Here is a 22,527-nt window from a genome sequence, read left to right as displayed (position 1 = left end):
GGCTAACAGTGGCTTTGTCCTGGTGGGAGCATAATTCTGGTTCTTCTATGGAGGGCTTGGATTAAGAACCAGGAGATAAATCACAGACACAGCAACAGTATGCTAGACAAGAAGTCCATCGATCTTTCACTAAACAAATTAGCTTCAATCACAACTCCAACTCCCGATCCCCTTGAGCTTAACTTAGATGATTTATAAATAATGATGAGTTGAGCTAGTTTATAAATTATTGGCTCTCTTTTACGTGTTATAAATGTGATAGGTACAGCTTCGTTTAGCATCCGTTATTAAACGCCGTGTTCTTAAATTTGTGTAGGGGAGGGTCAAACTTTTGGTGCCCCTGTTTGGTTACGAAAATGAACTGAGAGGCTGAAAATCCCCAGTCAAGAAGAAGCAAATTAGCCATCTGATGCCAATTATGCATGGCATTATGTAGAAGTAATGATAAGTGGTCCTTTTGTGCAAATACTGACGGCAACAAGACGCATGCAAAGTTTTAGTTTAAGCTAGGATGCCTTAAATCTAGATTAATTCATGGCCAACTATATACGTCATTCAGATATTTTAATTTTTGCAGAAAAGAAGAATCACTAAACTTCATGGAAATACATATGAAAATGACCAGAATCAGACCACATTTAATTTACATAATGTCATTAAAATTCAGAGTAGAAGCCAATGATGACATCAGTACTACAGCTTTGAGAGGGTGAGCCATTTGTAAAGAGAGGCCAAACTTGTCTTCCAAGTTCATAGTCTCAGATACAACTCCATCTTCAAGCTTCCACTCAAAGCAGTTAATGAGAGAACCCAACATCAAGTGCAATATTCTCATTGCCAATGGCAAGCCTGGACAGATTCTCCTCCCAGCACGAAACGGAATAAGCTCAAAGGTTTTTCCCATCTCGCTTAGGAATATATATTTCATGTTCATGTCACTGGGAAACAATTTGGATTCCTAATTTAAAAAGGAATTGTACATATGAAAATTTATGTTCTAATTTAAACCAAGTTTGTGTCTCCTGATGAATTAATGTGACACGTTCTCCATGACTATTTGCTAATAGGGTGGCAAGTGATGGATGATCAAAATTCACTAAACTGGTGACTTTGAACATCAGAAGTTTTCAGAAAAATAAAGATTGCACATTATCTATACTAAAAATAAAATAAAAAATACATGGACAAGTAAGTTTGGTCTTTGGCAAGTTCTCATATCCTGACACGTTATTAATTGACATTACAATTCAGTTCAGGAACTAATTAGAACTTCTTGGCATGGGCACAGCTCGAAGTGGCTGAGCCATCTGTAAAGAGAGACTAAACTTGTCTTCCAAGTTCATAGTCTCAGGTACAACTCCAACTTCAAGCTTCCAATCAAAGCAGTTAATAAGGGAACCCAACATCAAGTGCAACATCCTCATTGCCAATGGCAAACCTGGACATATTCTCCTCCCACCACCAAAAGGAATGAGCTCAAAGTTTTTTCCCATTACATCAAATTGATTACTGTCTAATCCTAAAAACCTCTCCGGCATAAAAGAGTCTGGACTGTCCCATATACTGGGGTCTCTGCCTATGGCCCAAACATTAACTAGAACTTGTGCACCCTTCGGAACAATGTAGTCTCCGATTTCTACATCTGTTTCAGCTTTTCGTGGCAGTAGAAATGTACCAACTGGATGCAAACGTAAGGTTTCCTTGATAATTGCTTGTAAGTAAGGGAGCTTAGCAACATCGGATTCGTCGATTGGTTTTTCTTTTCCAATCATTTGATCAAGCTCTTCTTGAGCTTTAGAAAGGGTCTTTGGGTCGTGTAGTAGCTCGGCCATTGCCCATTCCAATGTGACTGAAGTTGTATCTGTGCCCGCAACAAAGAGAGCCTACGCATTCAAATTGACTAGCTGTTTAGAAAGCAACACTGCATTGCATTGCACTTTGAATATAAATTCAATCAATATCTCTTCATTTAGAGAACAATTTGTTTGTAAATTAAGCACTATTAAAGTAAGTATTCAAGAACAGACATAGTAAATAGCGTGGCTGAGTAGAGACTAACCAGGAGCAAATGTTCGACAACTTTAGGCTTCTTCAGATCCTCCTCACTAATTTCATCTTCACGGAGGCCTATAAGAGTATCCAACATATCATTACTAGTTACATAATCATCCCTTTTTCTAGATTCCAACCTTTGGTTGATCACTGATTCAAAACAGCCAATCATTTTTTTGTAGTAACTTGTGAAGCGCCGCCTTCTGCCTTGGGGATCAAGCTTCCTAAGCACAGGAAAATAGTCCACCAAATTTGGTTTCCCAGCCTCATCCATCATACCATGAATGATATTCTTAAACTCTCTAGTCATCTCGCTGCTACTGCTTGAGTCATCAGCCAAATCCAGTGAGAAAATAGTTCTCGACAGCAAATTCAGTGTAGTTCTGAAAGCAGCCTTTCCGATATCTACTGCCAAACCCTTTAACATGCTGTCATTGACATTAACTATGAGCTCTTGCACTTTCGCTTTCCTATTTTCATGGTTGGCATCAAGAACTTTTGTGGCAAAGAGATTGGAGGTGCATAGTTTCCGGTGATATCTCCACGTTGGCGATACTGGCATAAAGGGCAAGCTGTCTGCCACAACTCGCATCGCGTCAGCAATTGTTCTGTTGCAAAACAACTGGTCGTGGTTTCGGAGGATTTCTTTGGCCATGGCTGGTGAAGAAGCTACAACAGTTGTTACTTGCCCTAGCTGCAGACTGATTAAGGGGCCATAGCGTTGTGAAAGCTTGGTCAAAGATCGATGAGGTCTGTCTCCAAGCTCGAACAGATTTCCAATCAATGGAAGTGGCTTTGGTCCTGGTGGGAGCCTAATTCTGGTTCTTCTATGGAGGGCTTGGATTAAGAACCAGGAGATAAAGCACAGACACAGCAACAGTATGCTAGACAAGAAGTCCATCGATCTTTCACTAAACAAATGAGCTTCAATCACAACTCCAACTCCAGATCCCGTTGAGCTTAACTTATATGAGTTGAGCTAGTTTATGAATGATTGGCTCTCGTTCAAGTGTTATAAATGTGATAGGTACAGCTTCATTTAGTTTCTGTTTACTAACGACGTGTTCTTAAATTTGTGTATGGAAGGTATTGCTTTTGGTGCCTCTCTTTGGTTATGAAAATGAACTGAGAGGCTGAAAATCCCCAGTCATGCAGCTATGAAAAAAGGTGCTATCTTGTCGCTTACAGCTTGAATGGAGGTTGGTTCTTCTTATTGCGGACAATCCTAATTAATCGATTTTTGTTTCTTTGAAAACATCACAATCCTAATTTAGGATATTTAAAACTGATATCAGGATACCAGCAATTCTAGCTATCATACAAACAATGCAATGGACCATATATGAAACTGAAGCAGAACTGCAGAAGCATGCCAATGGGAACCTGACTATAAGGTTCATTCCTATGCTACAAGCCGAGGCAAACCTGGAGAAGATACCTGTGTCATCATTTGTAATCAAAAATATACTACACTCAATGGAATTTCTTTTCATTTTTATCTTGTGTTATCCTTTGTAATATAAAAATATATACTTCAATCAAACAAATTCCATTATTTTTCTCAAACAAAAGGTGGATTGAAAACAGAGGTATTAAACAGTTGTGAGGAAGACCTGCAGATCAAGCAACCAACAGCTTTTGCTTGATAACAGAGAACTGTGTTGTAATTCAATTTTTCTGTGTCGCAAGCCTTGCACTCCCTTGTAAGAAGAAGCAAATTAGCCATAGACGTGGCAATGCTGATGATGGGTTTCTGAGTAGGGCAGATCAGCCATACTTCAAGTCTATGACTAGTTGACTACGAAGGTAAAAATCATGCATGGCATTCTGTAGAAGTAATGATATGTGGTTCCTTTGTACAACTCAACATATGAAGAAGAGTATTTAAGTACTAACGGCAACAAGACACAGACAAAATATAAGTTTAAGCTAATGTCATTCAGAAATTTTATTTTTTGCAGAAAAGAAGAATCACTAAACCTTCATAGAAATACATATGAAACTTACCAGATTCAGACCACATTTAATTTACATAATGTCATTAAATTCAGAGTAGAAGCCATCGGTACAGCTTTGAGAGGATAAGCCATTTGTAACGTGAGGCCAAACTTGTCTTCCAAGTCCATAGTCTCAGGTATAACTCCATCTTTAAGCCTCCAATCAAAGCAGTTAATGAGAGAACCCAACATCAAGTGCAATATTCTCATTGCCAAAGGCAAACCTAGACAGACTCTCCTCCCAGCACCAAACGGAATAAGCTCAAAGGTTTTTCCCATAACATCAAATTGGTTACTGTCTAATCCAAAAAACCTCTCCGGCATAAAAGAGTTTGGATTGTCCCAAGTGCCAGGGTCTCTACCAATAGCCCAAGCATTGACTAGAACTTGTAGCCCCCAACTTCTACATCTGCTTCAGCTTTTCGTGGCAGTAGTAATGGAACCGGTGGGTGCATGCGGAAGGCTTCCTTGATTATTGCTTGTAAGTAAGGGAGTCTAGCAATGTCGGATTCCTCAATTGGTTTTCTCTTTCCTATCACTTGATTAGCTCTTCTTGAGCTTTAGAAAGGCTCTTTGGGTCGTGTAGCAGCTCCGCCATTGCGCATTCCAATGTGGACGAAGTTGTGTCTGTGCCCGCAATAAACAGAGCCTACACAATACACATTGTCAACCTGTTTAGAAAGTAACACTGCACTGCATATGAATTCTTATATGGTTATATATCTCACCACTTAGTGAACAAAATTAATAGTAAAATTATGTCTAGCCTTATCCAAGCAGTCAAGAAGAAGAGTAAGTAGTAGATAGAGAGTAGAGACTAACCAAAAACAAATGTTCAACAACTTCAGAGTTTATCAAATCTTCCCCCACCTTTCTCTTCACTGAGATTTATAAGAGTATCCAACATATCATTACTTGTGACATAATCATCTCCTTTTCTACGTTCCTGCCTCTCACTGATCACTGATTTGATCAAGCCTAGCATCTTGTTGTATTGATTCGTAAAGCGCCGAGTTATGCCTTGGGGATCAATCGTCCTAAGCACAGGAATAAAGTCCCCAACATTTGGCTTCCCAGCCTCGTCCAGTACACCATGAACAATTTTCTTCAGCTCTCTGGTCCTCTCGCTACTACTACTCGAATCATCAGCCCAATCCACCGAGAAAGTAGTTCTTGATATCAGATTGAATGTAGTATCGAAAGCAGCCTTTCCAATATCGACTGCCAAACCCTTTACCATGCTGTCATTGACACTAGCTATGAGCTCTAGCAGACTAGCACTTTCGCTCTTCGGTTTTCTTGGTTGGCATCAAGAACTTTGGTGGCAAAGAGCTGGGAGGTGCATATTTTTCGAAGATTTCTCCACCTTGCCGCTAGCCTGCTATTGGGATCCAAGGCAAGCTGTAGTCTTCTATGTCTCGAGTGCACAAGGGATTGTTCGGTAGTGGTAATCTGGTCTAGTTTCAAAGACATTATGGATCAATAGCGTTGTGAAAGCTTGGTAAGAGACATGAGGTTTGTCTCCAAGCTCAAAACAGATTTCCAATCAATGGAAATGGCTTTGGTCCTGGTGGAAGCCCAACTCTGGTTCCTCTATGGAGGGCATGGATTGAGAACAAGGATATGAAGCACAGACACATCAACAGTATACTAGACAACAAGTCCATCTTTTCACTGATTCGCAACTCCAACTCCCCATGAGCTTGTCTTATAGGATGAGTTGAGCTAGTTCATGAATTATTAACTGACATTTCACGTGTTATATAGTTTAAAGGTACAGCTTCGTTTAATATCGTTTCTATTAGCGGCATTATTTGTACGTCTTTATTTTTGTGTTAAGATATCTGAATATTAAAATGTACTAGCAGTCCTCAATCATCCAACTATGATAAAAGATTGCAATATTGTCTCTCACAGCTGATTGGATTGGGCTTCCATCATGTCTGACAGACACAGTAAAACCTGGATTTTGTGTTTTGATACGCAGTAAAATCTGGATCGAATGATTGAAAACACAGAAGTGTTAAAAACGTTTGAGGAATACCTATCGGTTACCAACCAACAGCTTTAGCTTGCTAACAGAACCAACAACTAGTATTCCAAATTGTTAGGCAGGAGCTGCGGGAAACTCACCATTCTCTAAGAATGAGCACCCATTTGTTAACACTTGGGAAATCATCAAAGTAGCCAAGAAAATTTACTGCATTAGTGTCATAACACTCGTACTTTAACTTGTAGGTGCGAGGCCACTAATATGACTCAAGAACGACTAGCATTGTCGAATAGTTAAACAAAAAACTAATGTACAGGAGTGATGGTTGAATAACTGATACTGAAGGTTACACAGATATCAACAATGTAAACTTGATCTAAAACTAAATCTAAATATGAATCCATAAGCCCAAACTCAAACGGGTCCTGCGTTGCTCTGGTGAAGATTGCTTGAGAAGATTATACTCACAGACTATTCTCTTACAATGGTTGACTAGGCCTAAAAAGTATGGGAGAAGCTTTTTAAGATTATAGTCATCAGTAGAGCTTAGCATACTTGTTCAAAGTTCAAACTACTTCTAGATGAAGCTACAGTTCCCATTTCTGTCCTATAAAACTCTACCTAGAATTGCATTTGTAATCCATCTCAAGAAGCCAAAGCTACACACAAAGCTTCCTTCACTACCCCAAACCAAAATTACAGAATGGATTTTTTATGCTAGTTGAAGATGTTTTCTCTAACAGGCATGCCTTCAACAACATCAGTTCTGTCAACCTACACCGCATTTGCTGCGGGAGCAATGTTGATCAGGACAGTGATCAGTGAGGTCCAGACGATAGTTGGCCAGTTCATACCTCAAAAACTCCAAGACAAATTCATTGCCACACTCGCAGGCCTATTCGGTAATCACACTAATTCTCATATGGCCCTTATTATTGATGAAAATAATGGCCTCTCAATCAATGAAGTTTACCAGGCTTCAGAACTCTACTAAAGCACAAGGATCACTACCTCCATTGATCAACTTAAGGTATTTAAGTCCCCGAGGCAAAAACAACTTGTCTGTTAGCATAAAAAAAAGGCGAGAAGCTGGTTGATGAATTTGAAGGAATGCAGTTGAGGTGGGAATTCTGTTGTTCTGAAACTCTAAACAGATGAGTATGGATTATGAAAGCTACAGCGCATCAACAGAAGTAGTTCAGCATAAGTCAATTCAGCTCAGTTTCCATAAGCAATACAGAAAAAGTTATTACGCACGTACCTGCCATATGTACTGCAAAAATCAAAAGCAATAGAAGAGGAAAACAAGGTGGTGAAGCTGCATGCGCTTGGACACTTTGGTGGAGATTCTTTCGGTCCCTGGGGTTCAGTCATCTTCAAACATCCATCAACATTTGACACATTAGCAACGGACCCAATGGTGAAGAAGGAATTGATTGCTGACTTGGACATGTTCGTGGAGAGGAAGGAGTTTTACGGCAGAGTAGGCAAGGCATGGAAACGAGGGTACTTGTTGTATGGTCCTCCTGGCACTGGAAAGTCGAGCTTGATTGCAGCCATGGCTAATTACCTCGAGTTTGATGTCTATGATTTGGAGCTTACATTTATGCACAGCAACTCTGAGCTTAGGAGACTGTTAGTCTCCACTGCTAATTGATCAATCATAGTGATTGAGGATATCGACTGCAGCATTCAACTGAAGGACAGGGAAGTTGGAGGAACCAACCCCAGTGACAACCAGGTAAGTCTACTCGATAGCATTATACCTAGCAACATCTATTAATAAGCAGAAATGTAAGTATGAAGATGTATGAATGAATCTTATTTTTGCAGTTAACACTATCTGGATTGCTTAATATCATTGATGGTTTATGGTCGAGCTGTGGAGATGAGAGGATAATCGTGTTTACCACCAACTACAAGGACAAGCTAGATCCTGCATTGCTGAGACCAGGCAGGATGGATATGCATGTTCACATGTCCTACTGCACACCATGTGGATTCAGACTCCTTGCTCATAACTACCTCAAAGTAAAAACTCATCATCTCTTCAATGAAATTGAAGAATTCATAAAGGAGGTTGATACGACTCCAGCAGAGATTGCAGAAGAACTCATGAAAACTGAACACACGGATATAGCGCTGGAAGGACTTGTTGCATTTCTGAAAAAGAAGAAAAAGATGAACTGCAGTGTGGGAGACAATGCTGAAGAAACAAAAGAAAACAATGAACTAGAGGAATAATGTGGTAAGAATATAAGAGAGAATTGGAACCAACCTTATTGGTCAGTTCAATAATGCATAACTTCATTTCTGCCAGTGACTACTGTGAATTTGCAGTTACCACCCGTCTACTTTTCCATTTGCTCTGCATAGTCAGTCCCTTGTTTACACTACAACAAAGTTATTATTTGAGAAGATGATAGAGCGTTGGTTAAAACGTCTATAATAAACCCTGTAAAACATCATCGTTAGTATAGAATAAGCAGGGATCGTTCTTTCCGGGGAATTGAAGGGAACTCTAAACTTTTAGTGTTAACAAATAATGGGGGGTTTGAGATTGATTATTAACTACTAAAATAAAACCTAAATTACTATTTACATGATCAACTTCTCTTTAACAAACTTAAACCAAATTTACCATTACACCACATAATTACAAGTTCGAACCTATCATGCATTCTAATTCGACCAATTACATACTTTTTAGACACCAATACAATTAGAGCCTTAGGGGATCATCTAATCATGCAAGATTTCAATTAACATTTAGATTGACTTAGGGCCTAATCTAAATTTGCATGCAATCGAATTCAATAACACTTAGAGTAGAAATCAAACAAGATTACATTTAAGCACCAAATCTTTGTTGGAGACATGTTTCATGTGTGGCGTCACCCACCATGGTTTCACATGCAAATTTCCAGAATTTTTACCACTTTTAATCAACACAAACCGAACCTACTTAGGGCATGATTCGATTTGTGTCAATATGGTTGATGAATTTAGCACTCAAACACAATCTTAGGGATTGCATCCAACCACTAAATTCATATGCACATATCTGAAAATTATCTAAAAATATGAGAAAGATGATTAGAACACAACAATAGAAATACAAACTCATTAATTATAAGAACATAGATTTGGCATAGTCTCAAAAAAATATCAAATACAACTGAAATTTAAAACAAATACAAAACCAATATTTCCACATAAACAACAACTTACAATCTTCATAGACAAAGAATTGTAGATTAACACAAATAGACGAAGCCATGGAGATGAGTTGCGAGAATCACACGTTGTAGGAACCTTGGAGGTGTGTCTTCAATGGTGAAACTCGGTGGAGATGATGATGGTTTTGGGGTGGACGGCTTGGCTAATTTGTGAGGGAAGTTTATGGTGGTGTTTTGGTAGAGTTTTGGCTCTTGAATGCTAATGAGAAGTGATGATATTTGAGAGGTGAGGCCATGTATATATAGAGGAAAGATGGAGGGTTTGAAATTGCTTCTTTCTTCCTATAAACATGTCATGCTTTAATCCCTAAAACATGGAAAGTTTTATTCCCTAAAACATGACATGCTTTAATGAATAAAACATGGAAAGTTTTATTCCCTAAAACATGTCATGTTTTAATCCCTAAAACATGCCATGTTTTATGCCTTTAATGATCATCTTCTATTTAATTGTTGCATGACTTAGCTCCATCTTTTTTTCTTTAATTATCTCTTCAATCCAATCTGAAAATAAGAAAATAAAATCATAAGTAAGAGATAATTAGTTTCAAAACCTAATAAGGATTCCTAGTCAAACTAGGACTCTAAACCAATTATGCGTTTTAACTCATGTAAGCACAAAAATGCATCCAATACCGCTCAAGACTCTTATTACGACTCAATGACTTAATAGTACAACAATAAGGGCTAAGCAAAGTACAAATTGAGGTAAAAACATGTTAAAAACGTCGCACAAAGTGCTCCTATCAACTACCCCACACTTGGCTTTTGCTAGTCCCTTAGCAAAATAAAACTAAATGATACACTATTGCCCCTAAATGATTGTCTCAGAATCTCAAAACACATAGTTTTCAAGTTTAAGCATTTGAATGTAAGCACATAAATTCCAAGTTTCATAAACATGCTTCATAATATGAATAAGTCAGATACGAGACAATAAACATTTAACATGTTTAGTCAATCCAATCCTCCTCACAAGGCATACTCTCTTCTTTTCACTCAAATTCATGGTTATCATTCACACATAAGTATATGCAAGAGAAAAGATATTAAGACATCAAATAACTTGCATATTTCAAAAAATGAAAGCACTTTGTGAATAACATAGGAAAACCTCATTTAACAACTAAGTGCACAAATGGACCAAAACCATATGCTCAACTCTTGTGATCATCTCCACAAACCAAGATTTGCTCATTTTAAGAATCATTAGGATCATTAGATAAGGTAAATGTTTAGGCGTAGCTAAAGGCATGGAATATCAAGGAATCACAAAGGTAATCCTATAGACTCAGCAGAGTAAACATAATCCTTATGACACCACACACCATCAGGGACCGAATATAACAAGTTGGGCACAATCATCATTCTAACCACAAAGTGAACATGGACAAAGGTCAAGTAAAAATTTTTAGACCTTCAATTACAACTCAACTCCAAATCACAAATGAAAGACAACATAACATTTTTTCTTTTCTTGCCGAGTTCATCATTATCTTTTTTCTTTCTTTTTCTTGTTTTTTTTCGGCAATGCTTGCTTAAAAGCTTGTTGATTTTTTTTTTCAAATGTCTTCCACCCCACACTTATTTCATGTATCATCACAACATCATCTCAATAAGAATTCTGCCAAATCTATAGGACAAGGTAGAGGTAACTATACTAAGCATGGTGATAACATAGGTGATGAATAAAAGGCTCAATGTAGGCTCAAATGTGGTTCAACTAAGGGGTCCCAAACAGGGTACATATACGGATACATGGTTATTTGGCTAAAGTGGTGGTATTCCTAGAAATGATCCATAAATCATTTTCAAAATCAGAGCATTTTATGACTTAAATGTTTCAACAATCACAAAAGTGAGTTCTAGTAAATTCTAGAGTCCATTAAAATCTATGACACATAGTTATTGAATATGCAAAGAATAGTGAGGTTCATGAATAATCACGAAATTTTAAATTACATCTCATGAAAAAAAAGTACATATAGGCTCAAAAACTCACAGGTTGTTATGGACTTTAAACTGACCAAAACATGTATGTCATAATCAATCAATCTAAATCTCACATGTTCATACCAAATCCACATCATCAATGAAACTTACAATTCAATTCGTATGAAATGCAAAACCATCATCTATGTATTTTAGAGACATAATCATCCTAGACTTTAGGGGCATCCTAAGACTCAATAAAGCAATTTTTTTTTTTGGATTTTTTTTATATCATGACACAAACAATCAATGAACTTGCAACCCTACCCCACACTTAGAAAATTACATTGTCCTCAATGTAAACTCAATAGTAAGAATGTAATTCACAAGCATAGAATAAAATCGCATATCAACACATATACAAGTCAAACATAAGAGTGAAGGGATTAGAAAATTCAAACTCCCGTAGACGACTCCTCCACATATACGGTTGAAATGGGTTGCCTCCCATGCAGCGCTTGAGTTTTATAGTCTCTCAGCCTAGACTTTCTCATGTTCATTCTCATTTAGGCGCATCTCTCACAATTATCTCCTCATGCGTGTGCTCCTCATATGGCTCATAGTAGGGCTTAAGTCGATGCTCATTCACGTTGAATGTCTTCCCTGTTTTATCATTTTGAATCTCAACTGCACCATCAGCAAACATGTTAGTAACAACAAATGGGCTAACCCAACGCGAACGAAGTTTCACTAGAAACAACATAAGCCTCGAATGGAATAACAGAACTTTCTGGCCCACTTGGAACTTCTTTCCTCTAATCATTTTTTTTGTTATTATTTTTCATTTTTTTTGTTTTTTTAATTCTTTTTTAATTTTTTAATTTTTATTTTATTTTATTTTTAATGTTACGAAATCTACATAAAGTATTACTAAGTCTAATTGATTTTATTCACACACAATCCTAACATTTAAGGTACGTGGAGCAGAGGAGCTAACTGTGCAATGGACTGAAACAACCACATGTAAGGGTCATGTTTTATTTGATATACCTTAAAAGTTAGAATATCATTTTCTTTTGAAACTATATACATTTATTTATACAAAGTTATTTTCTAAGTTATAAAGCGAGGTGGACATGCGGCCTAAGTATGTTGTCTAGACACAAACTTATTCTTTTGTTTCAGAAGGCTGGATAGCTAGATTCAGAGATAGTCGCAAGGCATGACTCATTTGTTGGACACCACGGAGGCTACACCCTCGAAAGGATGTTTCCACTATCGACTCCATCACCGAGATGTATGTCAGTCTATGGGTCTCTGAGATCCAATTTTGTAAACCTTGAACCAGGGTAATGAAAATAACATGCCCCTTACTCAGCTCGGAATAAATTTGTGTGTTAGACTGCTCGCAAAGTGTTAATAAAAGCCGCCCTCAACCCCAAGTGACCTTAACAAGGTACAAATGGAGGGTTAAGGCTAATATTAACAAAATGGACTTTACTTATTCCGTTCACTTTATAACTTACAATAAACTAAGCATAAATAAACATTTAGTTTCCTTAAAAATTATCTAAGTGTAACAAGTATCCTATATGCATACTACAACAAAATTAAAACATTTATCACAAAATTTTTTTTTAAAGTTTAATTTTTACTGTGCGTATTTTACTGTTATCTAGTACTGTTCACATACATTTATTTTTTAATTTTTTTAAATTTACTATTTACTGTACACAAAATTTATTTTTACAAAGATAAAGTTTTTTTTTACTTTTTATTTTTACAATTTATAAGTATTTTTACATTTTTACACTTAAAAAAAAATAAAAAAAAATTTACAGAGATTTACTTTTTTTTTAGATGTAAAAAAAACTTGTAATTGTTTTTACTAGTGTTACTATTCACCGTACTATTCACATGAATTTATTTTTATAAATATACAATATAGTACAAAATTAACACTTCAAAGAATTGAGATTTTCTCAATTCCCCGGCAACGGCGCCAAAATGATAGAGCGTTGGTTAAAACGTCTATAATAAACCCTGTAAAACATCATCGTTAGTATAGAATAAGCAGGGATCGTTCTTTCCGGGGAATTGAAGGGAACTCTAAACTTTTAGTGTTAACAAATAATGGGGGGTTTGAGATTGATTATTAACTACTAAAATAAAACCTAAATTACTATTTACATGATCAACTTCTCTTTAACAAACTTAAACCAAATTTACCATTACACCACATAATTACAAGTTCGAACCTATCATGCATTCTAATTCGACCAATTACATACTTTTTAGACACCAATACAATTAGAGCCTTAGGGGATCATCTAATCATGCAAGATTTCAATTAACATTTAGATTGACTTAGGGCCTAATCTAAATTTGCATGCAATCGAATTCAATAACACTTAGAGTAGAAATCAAACAAGATTACATTTAAGCACCAAATCTTTGTTGGAGACATGTTTCATGTGTGGCGTCACCCACCATGGTTTCACATGCAAATTTCCAGAATTTTTACCACTTTTAATCAACACAAACCGAACCTACTTAGGGCATGATTCGATTTGTGTCAATATGGTTGATGAATTTAGCACTCAAACACAATCTTAGGGATTGCATCCAACCACTAAATTCATATGCACATATCTGAAAATTATCTAAAAATATGAGAAAGATGATTAGAACACAACAATAGAAATACAAACTCATTAATTATAAGAACATAGATTTGGCATAGTCTCAAAAAAATATCAAATACAACTGAAATTTAAAACAAATACAAAACCAATATTTCCACATAAACAACAACTTACAATCTTCATAGACAAAGAATTGTAGATTAACACAAATAGACGAAGCCATGGAGATGAGTTGCGAGAATCACACGTTGTAGGAACCTTGGAGGTGTGTCTTCAATGGTGAAACTCGGTGGAGATGATGATGGTTTTGGGGTGGACGGCTTGGCTAATTTGTGAGGGAAGTTTATGGTGGTGTTTTGGTAGAGTTTTGGCTCTTGAATGCTAATGAGAAGTGATGATATTTGAGAGGTGAGGCCATGTATATATAGAGGAAAGATGGAGGGTTTGAAATTGCTTCTTTCTTCCTATAAACATGTCATGCTTTAATCCCTAAAACATGGAAAGTTTTATTCCCTAAAACATGACATGCTTTAATGAATAAAACATGGAAAGTTTTATTCCCTAAAACATGTCATGTTTTAATCCCTAAAACATGCCATGTTTTATGCCTTTAATGATCATCTTCTATTTAATTGTTGCATGACTTAGCTCCATCTTTTTTTCTTTAATTATCTCTTCAATCCAATCTGAAAATAAGAAAATAAAATCATAAGTAAGAGATAATTAGTTTCAAAACCTAATAAGGATTCCTAGTCAAACTAGGACTCTAAACCAATTATGCGTTTTAACTCATGTAAGCACAAAAATGCATCCAATACCGCTCAAGACTCTTATTACGACTCAATGACTTAATAGTACAACAATAAGGGCTAAGCAAAGTACAAATTGAGGTAAAAACATGTTAAAAACGTCGCACAAAGTGCTCCTATCAGAAGAGTTGGAAGAGCTATAAATTTTACTCTATAATAACTAACCACTTCGATTATATTACTTCATACATAATACATGTATTCCTAGCCGAAAGAAAAGTGCAAAAACCAAAATCCATAGATTACACGGGGCCTGTACATTCTGCTCTTTGAAAAAGAAAAAGAATAACTAGGAATAAGAAGAGGCGGAAGAAATAAAAGATGATACAACAGACATTTACAGCACCGTGGGACTCAACATTGGTAAACAGAATAGCTTTTGCTCTTCCATAAGAAGCTAAAAGCTTTGCCCATCTTTCTTCTTGATATGGATTTGCAAAGCGGCTTCGATTCTGGGGGCGGCATGGGATGGTTGTCATTTGGTTCACAGAGTTGCACCTTCTCCTCTGGAAGTGGTTGGTCTCTTTGTCTCTGCTCACGGAACAACATTAATAGCTTCTGAGCTTTCTCTTTTCCCCTTGATGTTCCATTGACAGACATCGAAACCAATGCAGGAATCACCCCTTCTTGCAGGACCATCTGACTGCATTTCTCATTCCCATTACACAACATATAGAGACATGAGACAGCTTGTTCCTGCTCAATGGGTTGCTCAGCCTCCAGAAGTGCTGCTAGTGCACTAATAAGCTTGGTATTTGAAATAATTTCCTCTTTTGCTGAATCACTTAAAGCCAAATTTATCAGGACAGCTATACATTTTTCTGTCCATGAATGTTCACCAGAGTCTGCAAGAAGGGATTGCAAACCACTAATGATACTGGCTGAAAGAAGATTTGGAATGTTCGAGGGAATGCTAGAGAGGTTGTATAGGGCATGGAGCGCATCAAGCTTGCATTGGGTTTCAGCATTGTCCTGAAGAAGTTGAGTTAAGAAAGGCACAGCAGCACTTGAACCGATTACAGATTTGGCTTCTTCGAGGCAGGAGAGATTCAGATAAAGGGCTGTCGCAGGTCCATGAGAACTTGGATAAGAGATCATTTCCTCCAGTAATGACATTACCCCTGACCCCAGCATTGTCTCCTTATTTCTGAAACAAAAAAACATCTCATAACTATTGATTCCCCTAGATTGGAGAAGCATGAAATTGAACCAAAAAGAATGAGACACGGATGTCACAGTAAATCGGCACAGCATCGAAAAATTCAAAGTCTAAAACGAGAACCAAAAGTCAGCCTTGCAAAAACGTTCAGGAATAACTCTAAAGAAGTCAACCAAGATAATAAAAATTCAGGCTATGCCTTTGCTATAGTCTCAGGCTCTCAGCACTCATTAAGATTGATTAATCTAGAATTTATCACCATTCGTCCATAGCATATTCTAAAAGCACATATTATCACTGATTTCAATCCTACTGAAAAGGTAGCATACACTTCCCACTAAACTGATAATCAGAAAACCATTTACAGCTGATTTGATCCCCCATATATAAGAAGAAAAGTATTCAATCTTCTCTGGAAATAAAAAACCATGTAAAGCCAAGAAATATGGCATGAAATAAGTAAACTAAGTCCCTTTTAAATTGAAGGACAATGCATTATTCTCTCCCCCCATGATTCGATTATATCAATATACATAGAAAACTATTTCCCCCTCAGGATGAAGCTTTCTTTCTAACAATGTTATCTCTCATATTTCAAGCATACAGTAACCCTGCTATATAAATAATTTTTAATTTCAACTAATGCACCATCCAAGGGTAGTCACATTTAGGTTCTTTTAAAATCAACACAATTTGAAAACAGTACCTGTTATTATTGACTGCAAGATTGAATAGAGCCATAGCTCCACTTTCTTGAGCGAAAACATTTGCTTCACGCACAGCTGAGTTCAGAAAGTGCAGAAGTGCTTCAACAAACCCATTTGCCCCCATGTACATCCTGGCCTCCTCATCATCCTTCAACAGGAGCCTTATTTGCTCCACCACCTTGCACTTCTTCCTGAAGTCCTCGCTTTCATTCAGGACAGTCAAAAGGTCCTGGTAACTCTCAAAAGCATCAGGCTCTGACTCTTCCGATGCTGGAGAGACCTCTTCTGTTTCATTTCCAACAGCCTCCTCTATTGTACCACTCTCCTCTATAGGAACCACTTTAGCACCCTTCACCTTGCAAGAGCCAATGCTACCCATAGATTTCGAATTAGTAGACTCAGACTCAGACTCAGAAAATGCCAGCCTCCAATAGTTGAGGTCAAGTGACTCTGGGGGCCCATCAGGAATTGTGATTCCATTCTGTTCACACCAACTAGAAATGAGACCCTTAACACAGTAATTGGGAGTTAAACAAAGATGACTCAGCTTTTGTTGAGTCTTTGGGCAGGTATTATGCCCATCGCTAAACCATTTTTCAATGCAGATCCTTTCATAGGTTTGACCAGAAGAAATTATCACCGGGTCATACATTAGCTGCAATGATATTGGACACCTCAATTCTTCAGGTGGAAGAGCCATCTGACCTGATCTTCTAGTGTTCGACTTGTAACTAAAAGAAGTCTTGAAATTAAATGAACTAACTTTTGACAGTTGTCTGTCAAATGCTTGGCCGTTACCCCCAGACCCAGTATCCTCATTAGAACCTTGTACAGTGGGAGAACAAGGAGCAGAACCCTGTGAATCATTATCATCTGAGAAATCACTTCTAAACAACTTCGAGTACTTTCTCATAAGATGCAATAAATAAGCCACGATTGACTCTTTCCGCTTATCTTCCTCAGCACGAGCTCTCTGAATAAGTTTCTTCAGAGCTCTTCTCTCTCTAAGAGCTGCTGTAGAAGAGGTTACACCAAGCTTGATAGCGGCCTGATGAAAAGATTCTAGCTCGTTAATGTCACTGCAATTGTCAAATTTTCTCCCTTGCTGGAGCAGTGTGATTATATCATCACCAACTTGCTTCTCTAAGGGGTCAAGTGAGAAGACAGTACACTCAAGTTCACTGATAACCTCTTGAATCTGGAACAAGTTCAGAATAGTAGAATTAGAACCTCCAAGTAATATTCACAGAGGAAGGAGTAAGAGAAATCCACTAATCAAAAAACCGTCAATGATAGCATCACCCACTTAATTTCAAGCAAATTTAAAGTAAACTAACACCACCAACAAGTAAAGAGACAAATGATATGGATGAATAAAGAAGAAACAAGTATTTCAATGTATATGTATGTATGGTAGGAAGAATTTAGTTGAACAGCTTGACAAAGAAGAATAACATTACAGTCAGTTGAACAGCTTGACTGTTTAGACCAAGGTTATTGACGTTTGGCATGAAAAAATTCCATATATATATTTACATTACTGACTGATTTTCAAATTAAACATAGCGCTAGACTGCAATTCGGATGATATGGAACTCAAAGAACAATTACCTGACAACCAATAGATTGAGGGACAATATCTTCAACACGCCTGAGACTATCCATGAGGGCAATTCTCGCCTTCTCAAATTTTGAAAGCACAGAATCCCCAGTTATAGCCTGAAACATAAAAAGAAACTTAGCAACTCTACACACTACAGCACATATGCTATAACTGTTTAGAGTGGGAGTAACAGTTGTTACAAAATATTGAGGATAACCTACCAGGTAAAGTTTACTGCATTCTGAGCAGTGTTGAAGCACATTCTTAGCCTTTTCAAGCCCTACATGCAATGAACACAAAGCTTGGATGCCGGATTTGCTCCTAGGCCGAGCCGCTTCCAAAGAAGGAAAGATTGACATTACTTTGCAATAAATTGCAGAGAGCGTCTTGCACATTTCTCCATGCAACTACACAAGAAAACACACAGAATCAACCAACTATCAACTCCCCTCGTCAACAATCTACAAGAACAAGAACTCGTTCGAATACAAATTCATCAAACAAAGAACCAGAAGTCACAAATTCCATACCTTGGCATCGCTTGCAGCAAACAAGTTCTCTTCGACCTCCGTAATATCCATGGATTCAAGCTGGCTTGGGAACTCTACAACTCAAGTTTTACACCTGCATTTCGAAAACACATTAAAAATAACATCAGCAAACGCAAACACAAACTCCACACAAAAAACACAACAGCATATCAAGTTTTGACTCATCAACCGGAATCGAAAACCGCCTCTCTCCAATTCCCACAGCTTCTGAATGAGTCAAGCACGCTTGATCCAAACCATACAATATCAATCGTAACGAAATAGACGGCATGATCTCGACATTTCAAGCATGTCGATTAACAGAAACAAACATGTCTCCGATTAGGACATTTCACCCAATTTTAAATCAAACAAAACAATCCACACCTCAAATATCAACCTCAAAACAAAACGCCACCGGAAAATGACATTGTCGGGGAAACAAGAACCCGGAAAATCCAGCTCCACGAGTGAATAGAAAACCGATGCTCGCAATTATAGAACCCCCCAAAAAAGCCTTCCCCGTGCACACTAACAAGGACGTTTTCCAACTGCTCGCCCTTTCGAAACAAACAAGACTATTTTCACAGCTCGATTTTGAAACGGAAAATGGTAACGGATTTGGAAAGCTTGTGAATTAGGGTTGGGTGGAAGCTTTTTACTTTTTAGGGAGGTTTCATAAACGAGAATTTCCGACAACGCGAAAGGGAGGAGCTAGGGTTTCTGCGGTGATCTGTACTTTCCCATTTCATTTACGGATTTCGAATATAGGACCCGATTTTTGTGGGGAGTGTAATAGGAAGAAATTGTTTAACGAGCTAAATATCGAGACCTATTTGTTTTTCTTTTTTGATTTTTTTAATTGTTTTCTGATATTTTGGAATTGTTTATTGTTTTTCTTTTATCGCCGCGTTTGTCTCCCCGGTTCGCCGGCCGACAGTTGCCGACCTCCCCGTTTGTCGGTAAGCAGATCTGTCATAAAATGCGGTGGAATGACGAAATTGCCCGCTGCCACCGGGTTTGAATTTTCTTGGTGCCGGGTTTTGTACTGTTGTTGTGTACTTAGCACTAAATGGTTTTTAAGAGGTTTCTTTTCCTCTCTTGTTGCAATTTCATGACATTCCAACAACTGTAAGCATACTTTATATCCATATCCATTTGGCACCTTTGATTAAATCTAGTATGATGTTGCATAAAATATATTCCCTTTTAAAGAGTAAACAAAATTTTAATTTAAATCAGTGTGAGAAATTAAGTTAATTTTTTTGTCAAAATATCAGTGAATTTAATCGATGACTGATAGGTTTAATTTATTTATATAATTCAAATTAGTTCATCAATATTCATGCAACGAAGACTAAATAGTTTAACACAATAACATGTTGATCTTTTCTATCTTCAAAAAGGTGTTTAGCAGTAAAATTGATAGGCACTTTAGCTGCTTCCAAAAGTTTTGAATTATTGCTGGTCCCATAATTCAGGAAAAAAAAATTATCTGATAGCAATTGAATCACTCATATTCCACACTAATTAAGCTAAGCACCCTGAAAATGAAACTTTAATCAAACCACTAGTCACTAACAAGGATGGCAGAGTGAATAATCCACCTGAAGTTTGGGGTTAGTTACGTAAATAGAGCTTGAGGTGATCGCATTGGCAGCGTATGTCTCCGTGCAGGAGTACGGGAACAAGAAAGGGGGAGTGTGCGTGATTATAAAAACAATGTAGGCTTGGAATCTTTCCACGTGGTGCTGTTTTTCACCAACCAATTTAACTGTCTCTTGCGTTTGATCCGTCATTCGCGCTAATTTAGTTGGTTTCCGCCTAGTATTGCCATATTGGCGGTAAAAATGGGTTTAAAAGGTATCTCCAAGGCTACTTGATCAACAATTCGATAAATTTTTCACAACTCTTATACATTATGTGTTAATATTATCAGTGTATTTATCGTTTCAATCACAATTTAATTCAATCACAATTTAACACGTAAAATTTAATTAAATAATTATATTTAAATTATTTTATTAAAAATTATTTTGAGTTTTTTTCTAAAATCTTATACCCTACACCCGACACTTTACACGTTAATACCCTAAACTTTAAATCATAACCCTAAAACCATACACCCTAAATACTAAACTCTAAACTCTAAACTCGAAATTCAAGTTTAAAATCATTAATACCTATGAAAGTAATTTCACAAATAATAAAAATATGTTACATAATAATTTTAGTGTAATAAATTCATGTGTCGAAATATAACATATAAGGAGAACTACTATGCATTGTCACGTGATACTATAGTAGCATATAAAAGTTTCTCCAACAATTCCACAAGAATACATACAGTGGGTTATTTTTCTGAATACATGTATCTCGTATTTTCACATTTTGACACGACTCGCGTTAAAGATTGACCAGATAATCTAGCTAAAAAAAAACCATAATGAGTCGCTACAGTATAAGTTTATACCGTGAAGGCGTAAAGCCGTAAAGACATTAGACTTGTACTTAAGCTCACTCCAAAAAAAGCGACAAGTAAATCAATAGTGCAGAATGAACATTTTGTGATTCATTGTTGTAGTTTTGTTCGACAGACTATGGTAAATTTATATGCTTACCTAATCAACTATATATATAGTTATAGTAGTTATAGACAACGTATTGTATGGTACATACATCTAAATCAATTTACCTAGCTAGATGGAACGAATTCAACTTTCATAGTTCACTAGCAAAATTTAGCATGAACAAACACTCCACACTAACAACTTTGAAAATTCTCTCTTGAAAAAACTTTTGAAAATTTGAAGCTGGACATACATGAATTTAAAACCACGTGGATCCGTTTGGTTAAATGAGCATAGTTTTGCATATTGTTGGCACCAGATCACTTCAATTGTTTAATAATATGCATTAAGATTCAGATCATATGAAGTTATGTACGTGTTGTTCGTGGAATCCTTGATTGAGAGTAATTAGCGATAAACAAACCTTTTGAGGATCACACGTCGATATATGGGAAATATCACAATCTTTCGAAGTCAAATGTATCGATTATGTATGTGATAAGAAGTATCAGTGTCATTTGTTGTAAGATCACACCAGACCTTCTTTTTTCACGATCGTGTTGTCTTAATCTAATCATGAATTATAAAATGGAATAAGAATTAGGGTGTAGTGGTGTACGTAGTTCTTGTTTGACCTCTAACTAGAATTTGTCTTCCTGCTTTTTCTTCTGAAAGGACCTGTAGTTATATGACAGCCTTTGGTTTTCTTTATGTTTGTGATGAAACAATTTAGGTATTTGACCAGATCTAAAATTAAATAACAGTCAAATATAATATAATGAATTTTTGATATATTTTTTTTTTCACATTTGAGGCTATATATAAAAAACTACAAGAATACAATTGACCAAAAAATGGTACACGTACATAGGTTTTCAAAGGAGGAGAAGGATTGTGGCATCAAAATTATGATTATATAGGAAGAAAACCATAAACAATTCTTGAACAGTTCTTACGTACAATAATATGCACAATTAATCCAAAACTTAGTGCTCAAGTTCTTCAATAAAAGGAATCGTTACTCATATGTACCTAATAATTAATCTATTATATCGATCATCTGGTTGATGCAAATTAATTGAGTACATATATAGATCATATATCAATATATATAATCTCATGATTTTGGAACAGCTTTATAGTATACTTTGTTGAGCACGGTTTGTTATACTAAAGAAAACTTATTGTTCGTCTCTGCTTGCATGTTCATAGTTTCTTAAAATCGTGATGTACATATATACGTAGTGGCGGAAACATGAATAAAAAATGGGTAAAGCTGGTTTTATGCATA

The 22,527-nt window shown here is 36.6% G+C and overlaps 2 protein-coding genes and 2 pseudogenes across 4 annotated transcripts; 1 reads left to right on the top strand and 3 right to left on the bottom strand.

Annotated features, from left to right (window-relative positions):
• Positions 1-1,259: 1,259 nt before the first annotated feature.
• LOC126792363 (geraniol 8-hydroxylase-like) lies at positions 1,260-2,953 on the bottom strand. The gene is made up of 2 exons (XM_050518805.1): positions 2,060-2,953; positions 1,260-1,883 (listed from the first exon to the last, which is right to left on the bottom strand). Exons 1-2 carry the CDS (start codon positions 2,951-2,953, stop codon positions 1,260-1,262), a joined length of 1,518 nt encoding a protein of 505 aa, XP_050374762.1.
• Positions 2,954-4,064: 1,111 nt separating this feature from the next.
• On the bottom strand, positions 4,065-5,716 carry LOC126792362 (geraniol 8-hydroxylase-like; annotated as a pseudogene).
• Positions 5,717-6,769: 1,053 nt separating this feature from the next.
• On the top strand, positions 6,770-8,286 carry LOC126792741 (AAA-ATPase At3g50940-like; annotated as a pseudogene).
• A 6,533-nt stretch (positions 8,287-14,819) lies between these two features.
• LOC126792731 (U-box domain-containing protein 6) lies at positions 14,820-19,462 on the bottom strand. 3 transcript variants are annotated; one of them, XM_050519199.1, is made up of 6 exons: positions 19,054-19,462; positions 18,667-18,760; positions 18,358-18,543; positions 18,145-18,252; positions 16,533-17,731; positions 14,820-15,814 (listed from the first exon to the last, which is right to left on the bottom strand). In XM_050519199.1, the coding sequence occupies exons 2-6, from the start codon at positions 18,715-18,717 to the stop codon at positions 15,022-15,024; spliced, it is 2,337 nt and encodes a 778-aa protein (XP_050375156.1). In that variant the 5' UTR covers positions 18,718-18,760; positions 19,054-19,462; the 3' UTR covers positions 14,820-15,021. The 3 variants fall into 3 exon arrangements, with proteins under 3 accessions (XP_050375156.1, XP_050375155.1, XP_050375157.1); XM_050519198.1 differs by having other exon boundaries at positions 19,067-19,462; XM_050519200.1 differs by lacking the exon at positions 19,054-19,462 and adding an exon at positions 18,857-19,024.
• Positions 19,463-22,527: the final 3,065 nt, after the last annotated feature.

This window comes from Argentina anserina, chromosome 4 (assembly GCF_933775445.1).
Source record: "Argentina anserina chromosome 4, drPotAnse1.1, whole genome shotgun sequence".
Taxonomy (NCBI): domain Eukaryota; kingdom Viridiplantae; phylum Streptophyta; class Magnoliopsida; order Rosales; family Rosaceae; genus Argentina; species Argentina anserina.
The sequence above is the reverse complement of the archived record's forward strand: the minus strand, read 5'-3'. Positions and strand labels throughout refer to the sequence as shown.

Bases quoted from the DNA above. Each gene is read 5' to 3' on its own strand.
- LOC126792363 (XM_050518805.1), bottom strand. From the start codon at position 2,953: ATGGACTTCTTGTCTAGCATACTGTTGCTGTGTCTGTGCTTTATCTCC. The intron at 1,884-2,059 runs GTTAGTCTCTAC...TTGAATGCGTAG, and splicing joins TTGTCGAACATTTGCTCCTG to GCTCTCTTTGTTGCGGGCAC.
- LOC126792731 (XM_050519199.1), bottom strand. From the start codon at position 18,717: ATGGATATTACGGAGGTCGAAGAGAACTTGTTTGCTGCAAGCGATGCC. The intron at 18,253-18,357 runs GTAGGTTATCCT...TTTATGTTTCAG, and splicing joins AATGCAGTAAACTTTACCTG to GCTATAACTGGGGATTCTGT. The intron at 15,815-16,532 runs GTACTGTTTTCA...TTTTTGTTTCAG, and splicing joins CTTGCAGTCAATAATAACAG to AAATAAGGAGACAATGCTGG.